Below are 23,555 nucleotides of genomic sequence, written 5' to 3'. Positions count from 1 at the left end.
CTCTTGACTTCTGACTGCCACGTCTCCTTGATCAGATCTTGCTATTATGCACTGTATCATCACTCTTAATGAAAAAATATTTAAAATATTCCATTAGTCCTTTATTTGTTTCTTTTGATTTATCAAATTTTCTTTTCTTTTTTTCATACAAACTCTTTAGTAGATATTTTATTGTCTATATTACCCGTTTTTTATAATTCAAGTATCCAAGTTTTACAGTTCAATTAATCTCGACGTTGACCATCCAACCCCACGTAAAATTTTCAAAGTTTTCTGGATTTCGAACCCTAAATGTATGGAGAGCCTCAATGAACTCCCCATGGCACTGTAGCACAGGGCTATATTGCCGATTCTTATGTGTTATTTATGAAAATTCAAAATTTAAAATTTGTTGTTGGTAAGCAACCAAACACAGATCCTGTGCACTGAGAGAGTACATAAGAAAAACAAATATATCATGCATAATTGAAGATTTAAAAAATATACAATATCATTCATTGGATTGAAAATATATTGCAATCACAGGGTTTCGAGCAGTGAAGATGTGAAGTAATTCGCATCTCTAATTCTTTTTCAGAGTGCTGATTGTTTAATTCAGAAACAAGGGCCACAGGATGACTAAACAAAAATCACTCACGAGTAATGAGGCTAAATATCTTCATAGCTTGCTATTCCTTCTTCATCCATCTGCATAAGTAGGAAACTCATCGCTAACAAACTGCCGACATCGTCGTCGTAGTCGTCAAGATTCTCCTGTTCCTCATCTGAATCGAGGAGGGCGGCAAGGTTAGCTAACTCGTAGTTCATAACAAGTACGAAACCATCCATTGCATCTTCATCCACTTCCTCTGGTCGTCTAGACCTGTGTGGACGTGGCCTATATCTGTAAGACCTATCAGAATTCTGGCAACTCGCATTTGGCCGAATAGTGTGCTGAAAAAGTAAATGCATGGACGATATACACCCAAATCAATCATAATTGAAGATATCGAAAACAAAATACATTAACATCCAGCAACTTCACAGGGAAGGAACAAAACATAAACAAGATACAAAGTAAATGATGATGAATCTTTCGACCAAGATTTGGTTGAGCCCCACACTTAGGTGTGGAAATTATAATCATATGGAAAGTGACAAATTTGTATATTGTGTTGATAATGCACTTGTAAGGGCTTTTAGACTGATCAAATTTGTATATTGTGACTAGCTTGAAAATTTCAGACTACAATTTGTTTACAGAAAAAATTTAATAGTTGGAAATATTTTGGATACATATTCATTTGTGAAGCAGACAATTATTATCCATTAAGTTATTAATCATTATTCTACAACCTTGCTTGCACATTGCTTTCCATCCTTGTTTACTGAAAATGCAATTCATATGTTTACTATGTTTTCTGTTGGAAGACGAATCAAATGTTCTTTTTTCCAAATATAGTGAATTTCAAAGACAGGATCACAAGGGAAAAAATATCAAAAAATTTCATGCTTTGTAGGAACCAAAAATATGAGGATAAAATAAAGCAATCCATTGAACAGTGATGTAATAGATAATCTAGTTGAGGGTTACTTACCTTGTAGAAACAGATAGCCCCAAAGGGGCATGTCCCATTTCCAAAATCAAAATACTTACAGTCAATTGACCTGCCAAAGGAAGAGATAGTCATAGATAATCAGGCTTTCTTTAAAAAATGAAAAATTAATGATGCAGACAATGACAATTATAGGCTTACAAGTTCAACAGAGGTAGAAAAAAGATAGTCATAGTTTAAAGGCCAAATAACTTAACATGGAACCCGAAGTTGATTCGGATGCAAACGGGGTCCTTATTTTTCAGATCTTTTCGGTAAATGCTACACAAAATTCCAAACCTACTCCTATAAAACAACTTCAAGGACACAGGTCATTCGACTAATTTAAAATAAGATACCAATCATAACATGCACCAGTAACATACCTATAAAACTAGAAAGTAATCTTTATGCTTCATTTGTTAAAGTCTGATTTTCTATGCAAAGAAGAGGGTAATAGATGTCCCTGTCAGACTCTTAGTTCAATCCATGGAGATGTAGGTCATTGTTAGATATCTTAATCCAATCCAGGATGACGTAGGTCATTGTTAGCTACATTAGTTCAGTCCAGTGTGGTTATTTTCACCTTTTGTTTGTGTTTGCTTCCAGAAGGCATCCTGTAACTTTCCGAAGCAGTAACTCAAATCCATTATCGTTCTTATGATGAGTGTCAATCATGAGATTATTTTGATATATAATACACAATGAAAAGGACAAAATCACAACTCTGTGGTCCTTTTTTTCAAACAGATAAAAACATTGCTTTCCAACTCTACCCATGGACACCCTTACCAATCCATGGAAAATATCAACAACAACAACAACAACAACAACAACAACCAAGCCTTATCCCGCTAGGTGGGGTCCGCTACCTAGTGGGGCAAACTTTGTTAAGCTCAAGTACATGGCCAAAATTCTTAAATCAATTCAAAATTAACCCAATCGTCCAAACCTATAAACTCCTTTGATTAGGCCACAACTTGGATATGGAACTAAACAAGGGCGTCACAGAAAATTAAGAACTGTCAGTACTTCAGCTCTACAACTAGAGGAAGTACCGTAAACGATAATCAGGAATATTCAACAGAATTTTATTCTTTATCAATGATCTGACAAGGTAGACATTTGAATTATGTGCCTATTTTTTAAGTAGAAAATTCTGTTACTCATGTTTCCACATAAGGATACAAGATTGAAGTAGACATGAATTTCAGAAACATCTTCTTCCTTTATTCACTTGGTGCTCCTATGCAGTGGAAACAAGAGAATTTACATGATTGATAAAACTTTAATCTTCCTAGCATAGAAGTTTGAAAATTATGATATTCACGGGCAAGAAATGGCCAGCCAAAGCAAAGAACAACAAAATTGAACATGAATGCAGGTAAACCAAACTTTGTACTTGAGTTTCTCTTTGTAGCTATTGATAATCTGTTGTTTTTCTTCACTTGTGGAGAACCAAGTAGTACTGGGAATGACAAAATGTGAATGCTGTCGGCAAACAGGGCAGGCCCTTAATGCAGTGTTCAAATCAATGCCAGAAGAAGGAGAGTTACTACGCCAATTCCGAATGCATTCAATGCAAAATGGATGATCACACTCTGGTAATATTCCAAACTTCCACTGAGTATTTGTAGGTTTAGAGAGTACCCGTTCTAAGCAAATACTGCATTCTATTTCCTTACTGTGATTCAAAGTTTCAAGAACTTTGCTGTTTCTGTGACAAGATTCTATATGTTTGTCTCTTTCTTCTTGATGGAATGGATGTAAGCAATATCTCCCACAAATAGAACATAAGTCTCCGTGAATATGAGGGCAGCTCTCACCATGTGGACAACTACCAATGTGATTAAAAGAACAAAGTTGGACATCAAATGGAGGACGGCTATTATCAGAGACATGGATATTTGCATTAGTTGGAAAAGTACGAGAACCAATCGCCTGATTTTGTGCACCTTCACAAGGTATATGAGATTGGCTTGAGGCTGCCAAAACAGTTGGAATACTAAAAGCTTGACTGGTGTCTTGATTTCTGGAAGCTCTTGATGGAAAAGAAACTCGAGAATAACTTGATTCTATTTGAGAACAAGGTTCTGAAGATGTTGCTACAGACGTTTCATCTCCAGAAACTATGACATGGCTAAATCTACATCTACGGCCATAGTTGCAGAGTCCCTTTTGATAAAAGGTGCATACCTATCCATAAATACAGAGAAAAGAATTACATCAATGCACTGCACACCTTAGGATCAGAAAAAAGTTGAAAAACATAAGATCAAACTATTGTGTCAACTTACTTTGTTACGTTGATCCCTCCAATCATGAGAAAAATCACAATACTCTCCCTTCAAGCATGTTCCACATGCAAAGTACTTGCAAAAAACCCTGTGTTCAAGAATACATATTAAAGAACAAACATACATCATTCATATTTACAATAGTTCTGAGGTGTTAGTAAACAAAGTTAAGACACATTGCCTCCTATATAGAAAGAAACATTGTTGACTAGGATATAAATATTACAATATATCTACTATGCATATGTTACAGTCGCAGCATCCTATTATCATCTATGCTAATTCTTCAAAGCTTAAAGCTAGACATGGAAAACCATGACACCACATGCCTGAGAAATAGCGACGGATAATAATCAATGAAGAATCAAGTACCCATCTCATCAAGTCAACCAATTCTGAAATAATCAATCAGTAAACATGTTACAACAAGGGCATCAATTTTGTTTCTTGTCCAATAGAATTGACAAAAAATTTGTTTCCACACGCCAATAGGCATACAGAAACCTTCAAAACCCCCAGTGCAACAAGCAGATCCATGGTCATGAGTTCATCTGCAATTGTGAACTTCATTCGCAAGTTCATCCATGACCATGAGCTTCATCTGCACATCCGTCGTCGACTACAAGTTTGTCCTGACCGCAAGCTTTGTCTACAAATTTGACTGTGATTACAAGCTTCATCCGTGATTGTAGTTCTTCATCCACAAGTTTTTCCACAACCGCAAATTGTTCATCTGCAAGTTTGTGTTCCACCAAGCTTCCAATACTCTACCGCTTGCTCCATGCCCTCATCATGAGTCACCTAATGCCATGAACCCCTCCTCCCACAAGTAAGGCTTCCTCCAACTCTTCTTCTTCCTCCTCCACTTCTTCTTTTTTCCACTCCTCCCACTCCTTGTTAGAGTAACTAACACCATTTGTCAGCATAAGACAAAATAACACAATCCTCTTGTTTTGTTCTGACCTGGGACCTAAAATTTCAAAGTAGTCAATATTTAAAACCTTAATCACATTTGTTAATCAAACCAAATGACCCTTGTAGGAAGGAACTCTAAATAGCAAGTTGTCTAATTCAGATATGATACTAACTCCTTTCCATAACTTAAACATCAACATATCAATGGACTCCTGCTGGGTGTTAAGGCCATTCTAGATCTCAGAATGCATAGAGGAAGGACGGATAATCTTTATGGGGAAAAAAAAAATCTACCATGGAAAGGAAAGAAAAGAAAGAGGGAAAGAGGGGAATAGCAAGAAGGAAAAGGAAGAGAACTAGGCGCAAACTTAAAGAGCTCTAGCTGTGGGCTCGCTAAGAGACTTCAACCTCAAGGCGGCCTAGCAAAGAGCTCACTATGAGGCTGTAAGCTTGCAGCAGCCTCACTGCAAGCTGATGGTTAGTTCGCGACCACAAGCTGGCAGCCAAGTTACAGCTGCAACTTGAGGCCAGGACACGACTATGAGCTCATGGAAAGCTCATTGTGAGCTCCTTATTTGGCACAAGACAGATGTTGAGATGTTGTCAGAGAGTTTATTGCTTCGCTCAGGAGGAAAAACGACCTCTTCTGCATGATTTCAAGCAGACAAAAAGTTGAACAAAAATTTTGTCTTCCAATGGATTTTAAATCCGTCCCTTCTCTAATTATGCATCAATAGAGGAAATTGTCTCGATTCTTATGCAATCCATCCTTGCTCTGATGCATCCTTTAGGATAAAGGAGCATATGTGTAATGGGTGGAAAAAGAAAGTCATGAAACATCTTTGATCAATAACTACATGCATGCCAGCTTGAGCTCACTAAGATCAGGCTTCAAACGACAACGTATTTTATTCAACAAGGGTGTAAACCTTAACAAAGTCCAATTAAACAATATCCTGATTTTCATCTCCATTATAATCCTCTTTTTCTATTTATTGTTTGAAATAGGGATGCCTTTCTAATGCTTAAATTCCTGCAATAATCATTATATTGCAGCTTGAAGAAAATCCACAGTAAGCATTATATAATAAGGAAAATCAAGCTACCCGATCTAAAAGGTTTAGTTTTTTCATAAGAAACTACAATATTAATCAAATTGAGAGCATCGAACGATTTCACCTGGAATAGCTCCTATGCCACAAAGACGAACATTTGATGAAAAAATATATATATATAGTCGATATATCATGCCACGGACATTTGGGAAACCAAACACCTAGACAATTTCCAGAAAGCTAGAAATCTGATCTTACTCTACGACCAAAACAAACAATCTATTTAGCTTATCAAGCCTCAAATATGCTAAAAACAATAAAAACAACAAAACATGATTGCCAACCAACCGAAAGGAAAAAAATTAGAACGTCTCGGAGGCGTATATAAGATCGAAAAGAGAAAATGATTAAAATATACTGGCAGCCAAAATACTTAGAATGGATACAGTCGTAGTTACGGATGGAAAAGGCATCACCTTCTCGGCATCGATGGAAGAGCAGAGAACGCTGATCGGAATCGAGAACGCCGGGAGGTGGAAGAGAGGCGCCCGAGGGTTTACTAAATTTACTATGCTTACATTTGGGATCCAAGTGCTCCAAGAAACAACCCTCAGACATGACAATAATTACGAAACTATCTCCAAAGCAGAACAGTTCTTGCTCTTGGTATAAATAAAACCAAACCAAGGGTAAATAGATGATGAGGTGATCTTCTTAAAAAACCCAGGAATTTGGTGTACCAACGATGAGTTGGGTGATATACACACCAAGTAATACACATGGGCCCAGAGTGTGGTTGTCTCGAAGATTAGTTAGGGTCCTTTTTCGGGTTATATTGTTGGGGATACGACGACGAAGTCGATTGGAAGGTATTGACTCGTTGACTACAGGGACTTCGTATTTTAGGAAAGGCCTATAGATATCTCGACGCTTGGATTTTGGTTGACACAAATAATCATAATTTAAGTTTCCAAATCTGAAAGTAGTTTATCCTGACTTATTTAATAATCCACTCTCAGTCTCTATGAATTTGTGGCAGCTTCCAAGTTGAGTTGGGAGAAATCATTTCTCATGTTCATGTATTTTACAGGTTCTTGAGAAATTTAACTAAAAACGAATTCCCAAGTCAAAACATGCTTCAACGTGAATCCATGAACATGATTTTCTCCCAAGTCAACTTGGAAGTTGCCACACTTGATGCGTGCGGTCAAAAGGTAGGTTTAATCTGTGTCAAAGTGAAGATGGATCAAATATGATCCGAAAAAAATGGGGCTATGCTCGGATAAGGCTTAGATTTAGTGGGAACCTGGCTCAATACATTTATCCAAGAAAATCAAGATTAATTAAGTGCAGGTCTTACCTCTTGACTCCGACTCATATCCGAGCTTAGTCTTAGACATTGACTCAATTTTAAATCCTGGTATCATCTGGATCTCGATCTTAGTCTCAAAAATTTACATTGGCTCAATCTCATATCCCGACATCATTTACCTGGCTCGACCTCAGTTACCAACATTTCTCCTGACTTGGCATTTGATTCTGACACCACTTATTTGACTTAACCTCAATCGTCGAGATCACCTATAGTTCAGCCTCAATCACTAATATTGTATACTCTCAAGACTACTCAACGCCAACTTGAATTCCTCATTTTTTTATCAGATCCACACTCTACGTGGCCTCTCAAAGATATGAGAGTAGATGTGGGTACGGAGGTCACGCAACCATCCCATTAGGGATGTGGCAATGAGTCCGGTTTAAACTTGGTCCCGTATTAAACCCATCTCGTTCGGGGTGGTTTAAATCTGTTAATCGGGTTTGTTTAGAAGCGAGTTCAGGACAGGTTACAAGTTTCAATGAACCCACCCTGAATATATATATATATATATATATATATTCAGGGTGGGTTCGGGGCGGGTGGGTTGAAAAAGTAGGTGGGATGGGTCTGGATTCATTTTTTCTGATGGGGTGGGTTTTAGGATTGGCCAAATCCAGCCCTAACTTGCCCCGTTGCCATTCCTACATCCCATCATTGAGAATTGTTTTCCTGTAAATACTCCATAACATATGTTACTGGATAAATTGAAAGACGATTATAGGATTATTAAATCCGATCTCCTAGATGCTTCCCTCCAAATACATAGTGCTTAGTTAATGTCATATTGAGGTGTTGCCACAATGAGGTCTGGGATTCAAATCTCAGCAAAATCGAGGTAAATATCTCCCTTATGTGCTAGTCACTATTCCAAAGACTAGTAGTCGTCCGTGATTTATCTCCTTCGTGTTGGCCCTGGAACGGATTGGCGAGGGCGCTGGGGGCGAGTGTATTCGTCTTTTTTTGCCATAATTAGTTAATGACATGACAACTGACGACTATCAGATACCCTTTGTTGGCTCACACTAGGAAGATGGAGGAGCACACGCAATGTAGCAGTTGATGTGCAGATACTCTCCTAACAGTTATATAAACACTCACAAATGTAATGAAAAAAAGATCCCTAATTCAAAACCCTAGACCAAGTGCTCTTCTTCTTCATCTATTTCTTCTCGCATATCACCTAAGTAAATCTTAACTTGAATATCGAGATAATTTATTGGGGTTTTTTATGTCAATCTAACTCTCTTTTAGAGTGTATTTCAAATATTTCACCTATTTCAAATATTTCACCTCAACCACCAATATCCAAAGAAAATATATGTCAACATGTTATTTGACTAGTAGCTTAACCACCGATGCATGGGCAGAACCAGCACAGGTACAGTGGGTAGGTGCCCACATTGGGCCTCTGGAAAAAAAAAAATGCTACTAGTAAATTAAATCATTTCACAAAAATTTTTATTAAGAGTTCTCAATAGGTTCCTTATTCACTGAACTAACGGTCAATCTTTATCTGACCACATTTCTTAATTGTTCAGATCAACAATAAAAAAGAAATCAATAAAAGAGCATAAAAAAAGATACTTAATAACTTCAATTCATTCCCTAACTTTTTCAAACGAGTATGTGAGAATACCAATTTATCTTGAAGCATTGTTAATTTGTATTGGCTTGGGACATTGAATAGACTTTGATCTGTGAAGATTGATCTTGAAATCAAGGAGAACAATTTAATAAAGCGACCAAATAACTGATTAGAATAAACTTGCTAATTAAAACAACAATTCAATTGTTTACTTTACTACAAATGTGTTCATTTTACAACTAATGTCAACCTAGTGCAGGGCATCAAAAATTATGTATCATTAAGAAATAATACTCATATCAGTCTCACTTATGGGATAATGGACCTTATTTACAACTCAAGAAGCATCATGATCTGTGATACGGTGCATAGTAGTAGGGTCGGGTCAAAGGGACGTGACAGTCAGAAGTCAAAGGGACGTGACAGTCAGAAATCAAGGGGACGTGACAGTCAGAAATCAAGGGGACGTGACAGTCAGAAGTCAAGGGGATATAACAGTTAGAAGGCAAGGAGGGGTGACAGTTGATATATGGAGGGGGACCACCTGGGGTCATCCGGTGTATAAAGCCAGAGAGGAATCTACCGGTCGGGAAACCAGACCTAGGATAGGAAGCGTGGTCGGAGTAAGAAGTACGGTCAGGACCAAACTTGACCTGGTTTTACTGATCAGGGGTTGTTAAGCTAGCCTACGTGAGCAAATCTGTCACCCTCGGTGAGGTCAGAATCATAAGGATCGGCATAAGGGGCCTGACTAATCTGTTCATCAGCACCCAACAGACTAATCAGGATTGTTTCAATCACATCCGGGCAGGATAGAAGGCACTACGCGACAATAGGCCAGGGAATCATAACTATCTGTCAGAGAATGTCTGCTGTATGTCAGAGAATATTCCAACGGTTGGTATCACCTACAAGGAGAACATCCCTCCAGCCTATAGGAGAAGATCACGTGCCCTCCACCACTCGACAAGCCCTGACACCCTACATTCTTTGATAGGGGTTAGTCTTCAGAATGTACGTATTGTCATATAAAAAGGGACGTTATCTCCCTCGCGCAGGTACGCTCACTCGCACACTTGTCTATTTTTCTTCTTCCCTCGTACACTGTTCTTTTGGGGAAAAAGTACCTGACTTGAGCGTCGGAGCACCTGCTCCGGGGACTTTTTCCCCGGTTCTTGGTCTCTAACGCTCCGTGTGTTTGTCTGAGTGTGTGTAGGGGTCTGGTACCGCCGACGCAGACCCCGTATTTCTTTAGGGCCACGTGGGGGTCCATTCTGGGAAGCTCGTGTGACCTCCGCATCACAGTCTCCTCCCCGTCAACCCTAGCGACACTTCATCTGACTTTCGTCTAACTCAGACTCCGGACAAAATCAATCTGGAATAATTTTCAAGGATGATTTCTTTGTTATTTATGCTCATCTCATCCTAGAGGCATTCCTTGTTGCTTGCTAGCACGGCTCACGAGCGACAAAGGCCTCGAGCTATCTTGGCATTACTATCAGGCTTGTCATTGGAACTAGTCTGAGGGAGGCGTCCTCTGCAACGTATTCATTAGCGGTAGCCGCAATTTGCCTACACTGAATGAATATCCTAGCTCTGCCCCTTAATCCACAGTATTAATTTGATTGGAACATCTCTTAACCTAAACTCTTACCAGACGCTTTTCTCTCGTCTCATCCCTCTAATGGTGCTCCAATTCTCTTCGGTTCTCAGTGACAACACTACTGATCAAACCAGAGATGCCATGGTCTCGGCGCCATTGTCGCTTGCACCCGTGCCGTGCATGGCAAGACAAACCATAGATGAAGTCGTTACTGCACTACAGGAAATTAACTAAGCAAGCGAATTAGTTCATCAAGTATTCAAGTGCAAGGAAGTAAAGGTATTTTGAAAGAGAGAGAGAAAGAGAGAGAAGGTGTTTAGGGTCCCCTCCTGGTTCAGTGCAGGGCAGTGCAGTCAACAAGAACCATCTGTCATCTTCTTGGGAACACCCTTCCTTTCTCTAATACCTCCATGTTTTTCTCCTATGTGTTTCTTGGCATATAAAATAATCTCAGTTAATAAAAGATAATTAATCTCTTCTCTTTTAAACAATGTGGCTTCCTCTTCTTCTACCTCCTCTTCTTCTTCTTCGTTGTCGCTTCTCTTTCCTTTCCTCTCTGCTTGAAGATGGAGGGGGATGTGAAGTTATAGTTTCAATGAGAGATGGGTTTTGTATGAAGAGTTCATAGCATACATGGGAAAGCCAGGCAATTGTTTTTTTTTCTTTTCTTTTCCTTCTTCTTTACTTCTACTGCAGCTTGTTATTTGTTCATTTCCATTAATTGCTACAATTAGACATTAGTGTGTAATTAAGCAGCATGAATGTCCATAAATTTGCTTATTCTTCATGATTTGGCTGTGTAATGCACATTCTGGTTTCAGAGGCACAATTTAGCATCTTAATTTCAGTATTTTCATTCAGAAATAATTAGTTACATATAAAAAAAATGCTGGTAGTTGTCACTAAGCAGCAAATTAATGCCTGTCTGCTTTGACTTGAGAGGATCCAATTAGGCACCTTTGATTAATTAATGTCGCTTCAAACTTTGAAGTGAGAGATGAATTTTGTATTAATAATTGTGTGGTTTAGTGGTTGCTAGAGGAGTATCCAGGGGAGTTGTTTTATGTAATTTCTAAGGAAAATTGTATTTTGTTGCTCTTTTTTTTATATATATAAAAAACGTTTATTATATCAAAGTTCAACTAATTTCTTTAATGTGGAAATCATAAACATCTGAGATTTAAAGTTTTCAATTCGGCTTATCAAATAAACAATTGAATTTTACTTTCAAATTCGAATTTCCTATCAAATTTGCATGAACAAAAACTGAAAAATAAATTTATATAATGTTTCATTATTTGGTGGACAAAATCTGAAAGCAGACAAACAAACATAAACCCTCTGCGAAAATATACAGATCAAATCGTTGAGTACTTTGCCTTTTTCAAAATCAACGCACGAATAAAACCGGTGCTCAAGACTCTTCTCACTTCTCTTATAATTAAAGCATGCAAGAAATTGTTTTCCAATTTAATTCGATGATTTGTATTGGTCAAACTTGGGGGCTAAAATCAGGAATGAACATTAAGAGAAAAATTCATAGTCAAATTTGGGTTCTAAAATCAGAATTTATCAGACAATTCTTTTGTTGCAGTGTCACGTAGTTTCTGTTGTCGCCTTCATCATATTTGATGTTCTTTCTTCTCCTGGAATTTAAAGAGATTACAAGGTTTGTCGACTTACCATTTCGTCATCTTGTTTAAATAAAGTTCTATGTTTTTTTTTTGACATATAGAGTTTTAGGGGAAAAGGAATGGTAGCTTACGTTGTTCATGCTTACGTTGTAAATTATCTGAATCCAACTCTAATCACACCTAACAACGAACCAAGCAACATGAACAGATAGAGAATTCGAGGAGCAGAGCTGAGGATTCAGCAAGTCTGCTTCTAAGTACATTACCAAGCAAACAAACGTGATTAATTAACTTGTTTGAAGAACCATGCAAACATCAGCCCATGGCATACTTCTGCGTCCACGACCTCGCTGCGTCTTCGTAGCGAGATCTGTGCGTTTTGTACAGGTGGGCAATCTCGGGGACGAGGGGGTCGTCAGGGTTCGGGTCCGTGAGGAGGGAGGAAATGGAGAGGAGAACCTTGGAGATGGTCAGAGCCGGACTCCATTGATCCTTGAGGATGTCAAGACAGATGCTGCCATTGGAGTTGATGTTTGGATGGTACACCTGCACAATTAGCTACCTTTTAGACAATTTCGGTAGGAGGATCAACAAACAAAAAGAGAAGAAAATAGTCTCATAGCAACATAATTGATGTATCACAAACATGAAATGATGATCCAATAAAGCAGGTCTCCACTCGGGGGTCAAAATTTCTTCTTACCTTGGTCTGGAAGTTGACTTTAGGAGGCTTGAATGGGTAGTCTTGAGGAAAATGGATGGCCACGAAGAACACCCCGCCGGCGTAGGGACTTTCGGAAGGACCCATAATCGTAGCTTGCCAGTGGAAGAGATCCTCGCCGACTGGTCCAGCACTGCAGGACGCGGGAGGATCCCTTTGCAAATCCAGGAGTTCCTTTTGGATGCGTTTGCTGGCCATATGGCTCTTTTCCTGCAGAATCAAGGAAACAGGCAAGAACTTAGCTGAAAGATCAGCGAGACGATGGCAAGCCGTTATTTTGAAGCAAAAAATAGATAAAAAAGAAGGAAACAAACAAAAGAAAAGAAAAGAAAAAGAGAATCATACAAATTTAACCGTGGGAAAAGCAAACCAAATGCATAAATTCGACCTGTTTCGAGTATAAAATTGAAATCTTCGTTCGAGTCCTAAATCAGTTTAGCGATTGACCTACCGGATTAAGTGAAGTCGAGTAGGAGGAACTCCAAGTCTAGCAGGAGGATTGATGGAATGAAAATAATTTTCAGCTCGCTTTTGGGGGTTGTGGAGGTGGAGGGGGAGATGACGACCGGATTCCCAAGGTCATGATACGGCCAGCTGGCGGTGAGAAGCTGCGGTCGGATAGGGACGAATCTTCCAATAGATCGATAGGTTTGCGGCGTATCTGAGGCAGGTTTCCAGAAGCAGGCCCCATCCCACATGGGGACAGCTACATGATAATGTAAGATAATTAATCTCTTGCATCACCTTCGAGTTCCACTTGTCGGTTTACTTCGAAGAAAATATCTCCTAAACTCATTATCGTCTTCTAATTCTAAGTTTTTTCTTTCTAAATATACATATGTAAATCATTTTCCCAAAAACATACAGACGATAAAATACTATAAATTTACTTAAGCCTAGTTAAATTAAAAGCATAGCGATTAAAACCATACATGAAACTGAACCAAAGTTTAAAACGACAAATCTTGAGACCTCCTAGTCTACAGTCCGATACATCAAACTCTCATCAATGTAAAATCTAATCTCACCTATCTGCGTAGAAATTGTTTCCACGAATCAAACCGTGACTTGTGTTAGTCAATTGAACATGCTAGAAATAACGAGTAGACTGAAGGTTCAGGAATAGAAACATCACCCATGAAAAATAAAATTCCAACAGAAGTGTAAGAAGAAGCGATCATGGTCACTAGTTCTCTGTCTAGACATCTGTACATTTCTTTATACATTCCAAAAGTCGCGGAGTTTATTGAGATTAAACAGAACAAAGGCTTTTGCAGTCCCTCTCAACACTCAATCTCAAAGAAAACAGCCAAATATCAGTTTAATATTTCCTTTTCCCTCGTGCTCTCTTCTCCATCTCGGTACAAACATACAGATATGCAGTAATTTTTAGGCACTGCAGCAAGAACAGGCGGCGACTGGTTCTACGACTTGAATGTTACAACATTGCATCAAGGTAGGTGAAGTTTCGTCGCCGACTGTATTGTAGTAGGCTACCATAAGTCCTATCCCATACCCCAACAAACAGCGCTTCTGTGTCGGGACTGAATGACATGCCTGAGATTTCACCAAAGAAGTCCAGCTCCTGTCGCTTGTTGTACCCACTTCCCACATCGTAGATATGAACAAAATCAGCAGGTTCTGCCATTGCCAAAAATTGGCCATCAGATGAGAAGCGAACCGATCTGATAGCGCCAAGATTGCCTCTCAATACGGCAACAGATTTTGATAGATTCCTGATGTCCCAAATCCGGCACGTTTTGTCCTGGTTACCGGTGGCAAACGTTTGGCCATCAGGATTCCATGACGATGCAAATGAGAAATCTAGATGACCTTGCAAGGTATGGACAGTCTGCAATAACCAGAGTTGCAAAAGTTGTTATTCAAGCTAGATTTCAAGTTTCGAAAGACAAACCACGCAGCATTTAAACCACTATGGTGGAGTGTTCATAACAATCACTAAACTTTAATAAATTTTCCATTTACTACTTTAAAACCTAAAGATAAATCAGAATCATAGTGTATTTATTCTCTAATTGGATCTCTTAAGGCCATTGTACTAATGTTTTACTCCTAACATTATTAGCAATTGGATACTACAAACCTTTCCCGTATGAGCATCAACCAACATGCTGTTAGGATCATCTCCCACAATGACAAGAACTTTTCCATCAGGACTACGTGATGTATGCTGCAAAAAAAAAAAATGACACCGTCAGTTATATTAACAATCCAAATGTTAGCATGCAACACAAACAAAATAACTAACACAAAATTCAAACATGGAACAAAAAAAAATAAATAAAAGATTCCCTTCACTGCTGGCTGAAGTACCAGGCTGAAGTAATAAGGTACGTGCATTAATATTACTAGGAATTTGGTTTAACCCATTCTGGATAATTTTACAAATCATTTGTCTTACATTCACGGGCCATGGAAAGCGAAAATGCTTGCAAAGCTGAAATTTCTCCATATCAAAGTCTCGTACTCCACAGTCATTATTTGAAGACATGAAACAAACAGCCCCACTGGATGTGTCACAATACAGTCAGGAAAAAAAAAATACATGCAAGAAAGTTAGTGACAGTAATGCATATTACCTCGAACTTTCATAAATCTCCAAAGCATTGGTGATAGCATTGTCATCATATGTCGTTCGACAGCAAAAGCTAATTCCTTCCCGGTCTAAAAACTGTTTCAATTTCAAAGAAAAGAATATTGGATGACATTGATTTCACCATCAATCATATGTACACTGAAGCATGGTAATAACCTGTGGACATGCTCAACTAGAAAGAAACAAGCATACAAATATTATTTTTCTCTAACAAACTCAGGGAAAATACAAACCTATAATAAATTCTTCCATTTATCAAGGCCAAAATTTGGACATATACATGAAGCAAGAATTCAACATAGCAATACAACATTTGCATCAACAATAATCACAGTGCTTCAATATGCGCATTAAAGAGAACTCTCAAGCACTTCTATTTAACAAGGCCAAAATTATGCTATATATATATATATATATATATATATATATAGCAACAATGCAACATTTGCATCAATAATAATCACAGAGCTTCAATATGCACATCAAAGGGAATTCTGAAGATCATCTTAGTAAAAGGATGTCAAGTTTTAACTCAAATTGGTTTCTCAATCAAGTTCTTCTAGTGGGAAAAATGATATCTAAAAATAAACACTATCAAACCAAATAATCACATCATGGGGTAATCAGTAGGTAGCTCTGGTAATCACTGATCATACATTGAACCAAAAAGATGAAGTGTAGCAACCAAATTATCCATGTCAGAGGATTCAGTGAGACTGGCTGATTGATCCAATCAATGCCGACCAATAGCTCTGGCACGCATCCGTGCGGATCGGTGCGGTGGATCGATCACTGGATCGATCCAGAGTTTAACGCGTAGGCGGGCTGAATCGATCCAGCACGGATTTTAACGCGCGCTGCACCAAACCGCACGGATGTGTGCCGCAGGATAAGATTTCCGTATATATATAAGTTGTATATTAATTTTATGTAACTTGACAACATACCTTTCTCAAAACTTCTGAAATAAAGGACAGATAATCTTAAGCATTTCCTAGGTGTAAAAATCAGACATTCATATCAACAAAAATAAGTATTTCATATGATTAGGAAGCAAGAATCTAAAAAGAGAGAGCTAAGTATGTTAATATTCATGATTCCAAATCTCAAAATCATTCTAAGATAAAAAAAAATTATCACCTATAATAATTATATAAATTATTTATTTATTTAATTATTAATTTATATAATTATAGTTTATATTGCATACTAAAATCAAATTTATATATTTTTTAATTTTTAACAATTAAATTTTTTAGAATTATTTATAAAAGTTTAATCTATTTTTAATTTATAAAAATAATTTAAAGTTTGATTTTAAAATTACTTTAAATTATATAACTATATATTATATAAATTATCTAATTTTTATTTTATTTTATATTTTAAATAAAAAATTATATATTGTAATTATATTAATTAATTAACTGTTTATTTAATTAATTATTAATTTAAATAATTATAATTTATATAATAATTAATTAGAAATTATATATATAATTTAACGGTTTTAATTAAAACTTTTAATAAAACCCTACTTTTTCTTTTTTCCTCACGTATTCCTCGATTCCGCCTTCAATTCTTCCACCTCCTCCCCTTCTTTGCGATTTTTTCTTGTCTCGCCCGCCTCACAGAGCTAATTTTTCGCCGATGCTTCTAGGTAAGCCTTCATCCCCAAATTGATTTCTTCTTCCTTCTATTGCATGCATGTCACGCACGCGATGACACACGCGAAATTATTGCGCGTTTTGTGCAGGTGCCGATCTCGTGAAAAAACCATTCGTTTCAAATGGCATGGCTCCAGATTTCATTCATTGGATTCAATTATAAACTAAAAATCTTATAATACATCATAGATAAGCAATCCCGATCTGATGGATGAATAGGAATGGTATTTTACGGGTAAAATCATGAACTAGCTAAGGGACCATATTGTATGAGCCACATTAATAATGTACCAGACAGCTTGAACTTTTCAAATATAATACATCAAGAAATCATACTGAAAATAGAAGGGAAACTAAGGCCTTTAGAGAAAAGGCACAGACTTATGTATTCCAGCTTCCAAGTTTAACCAAAATAAACAAAAAAACAAAATGGCATCATATAAATAGAAGTCTAGCACAAGTGTGCTAAAGTTAGCTACAGAATGGATGTTTCGACTTTCATCACACCCTGATGAGTCACATATATGGTTATGTTCAATGATTTGTCATAGGGTAGCAGGTCCATCCACCAAAAATAATTGTCCCACTTGAATATAGTAGATCCTTGGACTGACTGTCCTATGTAACATCTCATCATGATATGCGGCTAAGTGAGCATCCTAGCTCCCCTCCCAACCACACACCTTCTCAAGTTGACAAAGCCTGCAGTCTCTAGCCCATAATCCAACCCACTCAGCCTCATAAACTCTGTGGGAAAAAGGGCCCAGCATAATACCACATATCATAGGGAAATCCATCAACCAACCAAATTAAGTATCCACTATCCCCCGATTCTATCAATCCATAAATCACCACCTCTCTTACCAATGTTGAACAAAAGGGAATGAAAATCATTAAGCATACAAAATAAACTTTAAAAAATTAGCACCAAATTTGTAAGTACTAACATGAAGAATGTATGAATAATCTTTGTTTCTTTATTATATAAGGTTAAGAAGAAAATAATTTACTAATTTGAATGGAATAAAACAAATATGTTATTTGCTGTTTCATTTAATTTGTGGATCTAGCTTATAACACACACCAATAATAATACACTAAAAGACTTCAGGTAGGAACAAGCTTTCTCCAGTTAAATGAAGAAGAAGGCCTTTGTTCACCCCAAAGAAAAGGGCGAACAGATGCGCTCAAGTGCACAACTTTTGTCAGGTCAAATGCCCATCATTTGCTCCAAAAGAAGATACGAAGCAGATGGAAAGCAAGTAAAAGTAGTGAATGCCATCCTTAGTTCGTGTCAGTCATTTCAATACTCTGTAACTGGTAGGTGGCGGTGGTGATAACAAGATTGTTTGGGAGCAGAGTACTGATTGGTTTAAAAAAGGCTGTTAATAGAATTCAAATAGGTTATCTAAGAGATTAAAATGTTAAATAGATTGATAGGCAGTGGCCATGCCAAGTCACTGCTTGCAATGTAACTATTAGAACAAGAAAGACTAGCCATGAAACAAGAGAATCCCAATGTCAAATACACAGTTGCAATTTTGCAAGTAATATGCACATGCCACAAACTCCACGGTCAATAAAAACAAGCACCAGACATCTTCATACCCCCAGAATCCCATTGGTGGCAAATGAAAGTGGTAACACTCCATAATTGGCAGGTGATTGTTGATTGGTTAAAATATGAGCATTATTAGAGTTCAGATAAGATTGCATATCCTAGCTAGCACAAGGTTTTCTACCAAGCCTCAACAAATCAAATTCCACAAACAACAAATACTCACAAAAGTGGGTCAAACCGGCCAACCTAACGACATCTTAGCAATTCTTATCAATTCTCGAATGACAAACAATTAGCTAATCTAGTCAAGCTAGCAGTGTTCCAGGAACGATGGTCTGACTAACAATTAGGCCAACAACTACAGTGAAAAATATACAAAAGCACAGTATAGTTTCAGTTTGCTTGGTCTCTACATACTGGTTAGCTGATAAACAAAACAGTAATATGCATAGTTGGAAGGGAGTAGCAATTTAAATGATTTAGGTCAGATGGAGAATAGCCAAGGAAGGGGAGTGGATGCAAGTGTGTGTGATGCAACAAGAAAGTTCAAATCGTTAAAAAACAAGTGTTGCATGAACGCAGAGTCTATAAATGATTAGCTGACCTCTCTATGATTTCTCAAAATTGGTACAAATAAAATCAACACTGAAGATCAAACAATTAAATGAGGACCACTCAAAGGACACAAAAAGGCATAGTAGTAATAACTGTTACCTAAAATCTAGCCTAATTTAGCAATGGAGTTTAAGAGCTGCTTACAAGCAAAATAGATTTGCGAGACTGTCCAAAATGGAACCAAATAGAGATCAATCAGTTAGGAATTTTATTTATAAGGGCATGTTTCCTTCATGGAATCTTGAACTCCCAGAATCACATTCACCCAATAAAGCGATGCCCACTATCTTATATTCCCTCTAATTGGAAACGTTAAACTAGTTCTTAGGATAAAATTACCCTCTGCTTTTATATAAAGTTGATGCTTAATGAAATATAATATATATTAATAAATATTCAACTCATGTTAATATTATAAATAGTCAAATGATATTTTTAAGATGAGTATATTTGGAAACTAAAGGTTATCACATTCCTTTCAATGGATTTGTTCAAACTCACATTCTTGTCAATTTACAATGTGAACAATTGTCAGGCAATGCTTATTCTCATGGTGATCTCTGATTCCATGAACCCAAAAATCTCTAAAACAACATTCTTCAATTATTCCTGAAGGGGCAGTTCTTGTGCACAAAATTTCTTGGAAGCATGTTAAAACACAAATTTCAATACAGGCTTTTCCATCAAATCATGAACATTGCCATGAAATAAAGATTAACTATAGAACAAACATTTTAGCACTCATGGAGATATCTACAAGAAACAAGTTCTCTGTATTTATTTAGTCAGCAATATTTATGGTAAAAAAATTGTTTAGACAAACAGGACTGATCAACTAGTCAAAGTATAACACAACACATAGGTAGCTCAATCATTAACCCACCTCCAAGCTACAAGTATAGATTCTTTCAAACGTAGCAGACAAAACAATAACAATAAAAACCATGTAAAAAACATAAGCAACCCAAGATTAGGAAGATTACCTTACAGATAAGTTCACCTTGGAATCCTCCTGCTACAAGCAAGTTATCTTTCACAGCTAATGTACTAACTTGTGTCTGCGAAAATCCTTCCAACAAGCTACCAGGGTGTTTCTGTAGACAGATACTATTTTTGTAAACCTAACTTGAAATGCATTCCAGATGTCAAAAATCATAACCTCAATTCTCAAAAACACCTTAAGTGGGAAGAACACAGTTAAAATATACCAGCAACAATAAAGTAAAACTGATTCTATTAGCACACCTCACATGGAGCTATATGCCCTGAAACATTGATAACTTCGTATTTTTCTCCGTTTAAAGCGGACCAATGAAGCACAGAATAATGTGACATTAAGTAGACATCGTGCTTTGATGTAGCCCAAACCAAATTTCTCAGCTGCAAATTCAAAATGGAATAGGGGTCATCAATAAGAGTACTTGAGCTCATATAATGCTTTAAGCAACCTAGAAAACAAAGTTGAGAAGAAATAATTTACAGGCTTGATACAGATGCTCCTCAACATAACTGAGCAGTGAGAAATTAAGGTCATATTCAACTTGCCAGCAGCAATTGACTTGTTCACAAGAAACGCAAATCCAAAGAAACCTATGAATTCTTCTACTATATGGATGGTTGATCAAAAGAGTAAGGACCGATACGAAGTACAAACAACAGGAAGTTGACATGGGTTTGCAGTAGTGTAACACATGTGAAACCATCAAACAGTCATCATTCTTGTATTATGGGAAACTGATAGCTATATGAAAATTTACATATGTGATGAGAGAAAGTCTGTCCTTAAGCACTATCCTACTGGAAAATAAATAGCTTGGATTATGGATACAATAGAAATGTACAATAAATTCCAACAGATTGCTAGCTAATGGGTTCCTTTCTACATCACTGATGAAGAAAACGTGTTCCATAATTTAAATTCAAACCACAAAAAATGTGAGCACGCCTTAAATTTGATTAATTTAATTGAAATGCAAACCCCTCCATGCCAATCTGATTAAGCAACTCATTTTGGCAAGATCATGAGATTGTAGAGAAGTGGAATTATTAGTTTCAAGCCAAAGGATGGAACAAATTAACTCACTTGGAAATGAAGAATAGTGGATTTGACAGATCTTGTATTTCGCTGGAACTCATAATACATGCCACCTTTCTCTGTTGGTTTGCATTCCTACACGATTAATGGGAAAAAAAGGAGCTGGATGGTCAGCAAAGATGTGTTCACTAGTAAATGCAACTGAGCTACTCATTCATCGAAGTTCATGTTCATGCCTTTTCAGATTCTTCTCCAGAATTTGGAACATTTTCATAGTTTTTGTACTGCTCCAGCCTGGTTTGTCTATACCTCTCACGTGTAATGCTTAGTGTACTCCATGGTATTCCTTGAATATCTTTTCCTTTCCTTGCTTGAGCAGAGGAAATATCATTTGCCCTTCCATTCTGAAATTACAAAGACACTAAGTTGTAAAAGACATAGAAATAAGAAAACATTGAAGAACAAATAGGAAAGCAATACAATAATGATGATGAGAAGTTTGTATTTTATTAAAGATAAACAAAAATGAGTGATAATATTACAAATGCCATCCTGTTAAATGGAGAAACTAAAAAGGAAAGAAGTAGATATAAGCATACCAAAGGGTCATATTCTTCATCATCAGAGTCTGAATAGCCCATCGCTCTACCTTGAAATTCTTCATACATGTCATCTTCTACATCGCCCATCTCATAATCTTCTGCCATTTCATCCATATCATCAAAGTGGTATCGTGGCATATATTCTCCTGCCAAAGATAAATAGATATTCATGTATTTTCAAGGATAAGAATAACCACATAAACATGACAGAAAATTTTCAGACAAAATCAATGAAAAAATAAATACAAACATTTAAAGAAATAACACCAGCCAAAAGAGAAACAAGAGAATATGATTTTACAAAATATCAAAATAAAAAGGGCCATGTTCATTCATTGATGCACCATCCTAAAGATTCAGAAATCACAATTATAAACTATGGAGCAAGCGTCCAAAAAGGAAAAAAATTGCAAGAGGCCACAATCACACATATATATTTACTCATAACAAAAAGATTTCCTTCAATATCTTTGCACCATTGTACTCAAAACTCAAAAGCAACCCGTTATTCACAGAAATCATCACGAAGAATGGGGGAAAAAAATCATTTTTCAAAATGTCTGCACAACCTATGGAGAACGCCAACTGAATATGAGAAAAAGATAGAATATTTTAATCTAAGCTTACACAACATCAACACTAAGAGATATTAGTATGATCAACTTAAATTGTCTAACTATAAAATGGGTCGCTTTTGTACATAAGTTTACAACAAATCAAAATGTAACTAGCAAGGACATGAACCAGTCGGAACCATAAAACCAAATAGACCACGTCCTTCACTAAATTATCCCAGACAACACAGGAAATCTAAAAGGAAGATAGATTTTATAAAGAACCCCTAAAACCTTAAACGAGATCTGTCAAGTAAAGCAGCAACATGAATCAACACCTGAACCTCCGCACTTAACTGACGACATGAGGACAACAAACAACCAGTAGAGGCTGATGGCCTTTAAATCGATTGCAGATAACAAAGATCTTATCAGGTCAGGGACCGAATCACAAAAAAAAAATGATGGGTTTTTCATAATTAGTATGCACCTGCAATAGATTTCCAGGATCTTTCAGATCTGTCGAGCGATGATTAGCATCCACACGGGGTCAGAATCCGAAGAATCGGACGCCTTCCAAGCATAAACCGAAGAAATTCCCAAAAATAAAAAGGATAGGATTAGGGTTAGGGCAAATTTCCCCCTTTTTTTTAATGCATTTCCTATCGATGAAGCAGCAGCGAAAACGACAGGATGTGAATAATAAGAGGATGATCGGAATTAATACCGACTCGCCGTGGGCATTGAATTTACAAAAATGCCATTCGATAATTAGTTTCATTAGACATTATATTTTTAATTTTTAAATAAATTTGAGTCAAATGGGTCTTTTTAACTGCTGATTTTTTTTTTAAGTTTTACATTTAGAAATTAAAAATGAAAACAAAATAAAATATTTGAAAAATATGTGAATATAGTCAGAGTTAATAAGAAATGTATTTTATTTTACCAATTATTAAATTATATTTTTTTTTAAAAAATAAAAAATGATAATTGCCCAGAATCAAACAGAGGTTGGCCAATAATTTGATATTTCAAAACTATTAATATTTTAGTAAAATCATGTACTTTCTAATAAGGAGTTGTTAATTTAAAACTATAGGAAGTAAATAAAAAAAAAGATACAAGTGAAAAGGCATTTT

The 23,555-nt window shown here is 36.7% G+C and overlaps 3 protein-coding genes across 4 annotated transcripts; all 3 read right to left on the bottom strand.

Moving 5' to 3' along the window:
* Window positions 1-438: 438 nt before the first annotated feature.
* LOC122034452 (E3 ubiquitin-protein ligase makorin-like) lies at window positions 439-6,474 on the bottom strand. Its single transcript, XM_042593709.1, has 5 exons — window positions 6,318-6,474; window positions 3,872-3,959; window positions 2,977-3,770; window positions 1,578-1,647; window positions 439-933 (listed from the first exon to the last, which is right to left on the bottom strand). The coding sequence occupies exons 1-5, from the start codon at window positions 6,326-6,328 to the stop codon at window positions 649-651; spliced, it is 1,248 nt and encodes a 415-aa protein (XP_042449643.1). The 5' UTR covers window positions 6,329-6,474; the 3' UTR covers window positions 439-648.
* A 5,721-nt stretch (window positions 6,475-12,195) lies between these two features.
* Window positions 12,196-13,374, bottom strand: LOC122035131 (ubiquitin-conjugating enzyme E2 11-like). 2 transcript variants are annotated; one of them, XM_042594519.1, is made up of 3 exons: window positions 13,214-13,374; window positions 12,745-12,972; window positions 12,196-12,587 (listed from the first exon to the last, which is right to left on the bottom strand). In XM_042594519.1, exons 2-3 carry the CDS (start codon window positions 12,958-12,960, stop codon window positions 12,357-12,359), a joined length of 447 nt encoding a protein of 148 aa, XP_042450453.1. In that variant the 5' UTR covers window positions 12,961-12,972; window positions 13,214-13,374; the 3' UTR covers window positions 12,196-12,356. The 2 variants fall into 2 exon arrangements, with proteins under 2 accessions (XP_042450453.1, XP_042450454.1); XM_042594520.1 differs by having other exon boundaries at window positions 13,151-13,295.
* Window positions 13,375-13,924: 550 nt separating this feature from the next.
* On the bottom strand, window positions 13,925-23,104 carry LOC122034264 (uncharacterized WD repeat-containing protein C2A9.03-like). The gene is made up of 10 exons (XM_042593441.1): window positions 22,904-23,104; window positions 21,857-22,005; window positions 21,494-21,661; window positions 21,306-21,392; window positions 20,468-20,602; window positions 20,206-20,316; window positions 15,363-15,454; window positions 15,185-15,290; window positions 14,867-14,953; window positions 13,925-14,614 (listed from the first exon to the last, which is right to left on the bottom strand). The coding sequence occupies exons 2-10, from the start codon at window positions 21,995-21,997 to the stop codon at window positions 14,201-14,203; spliced, it is 1,341 nt and encodes a 446-aa protein (XP_042449375.1). The 5' UTR covers window positions 21,998-22,005; window positions 22,904-23,104; the 3' UTR covers window positions 13,925-14,200.
* Between the last annotated feature and the right edge of the window lie 451 nt (window positions 23,105-23,555).

The sequence above is a fragment of the Zingiber officinale genome, chromosome 11B, assembly GCF_018446385.1.
Source record: "Zingiber officinale cultivar Zhangliang chromosome 11B, Zo_v1.1, whole genome shotgun sequence".
In the NCBI taxonomy this organism is placed as follows: domain Eukaryota; kingdom Viridiplantae; phylum Streptophyta; class Magnoliopsida; order Zingiberales; family Zingiberaceae; genus Zingiber; species Zingiber officinale.
This window is presented reverse-complemented; position numbering and strand designations above follow the sequence as displayed.

Bases quoted from the DNA above. Each gene is read 5' to 3' on its own strand.
- LOC122034452 (XM_042593709.1), bottom strand. The intron at 1,648-2,976 runs GTACAAAGTTTG...TTCCTTTGGCAG, and splicing joins AGCTACAAAGAGAAACTCAA to GTCAATTGACTGTAAGTATT. The intron at 934-1,577 runs GTAAGTAACCCT...TTACTTTTTCAG, and splicing joins GGGCTATCTGTTTCTACAAG to CACACTATTCGGCCAAATGC.
- LOC122035131 (XM_042594519.1), bottom strand. From the start codon at position 12,960: ATGGCCAGCAAACGCATCCAAAAGGAACTCCTGGATTTGCAAAGGGAT. The intron at 12,588-12,744 runs GTAAGAAGAAAT...CTAATTGTGCAG, and splicing joins AAGTCAACTTCCAGACCAAG to GTGTACCATCCAAACATCAA.
- LOC122034264 (XM_042593441.1), bottom strand. From the start codon at position 21,997: ATGCCACGATACCACTTTGATGATATGGATGAAATGGCAGAAGATTAT. The intron at 21,393-21,493 runs GCATGAACATGA...TTAATCGTGTAG, and splicing joins CTGGAGAAGAATCTGAAAAG to GAATGCAAACCAACAGAGAA. The intron at 14,615-14,866 runs GTTTGTAGTATC...TGGTTATTGCAG, and splicing joins TTGATGCTCATACGGGAAAG to ACTGTCCATACCTTGCAAGG.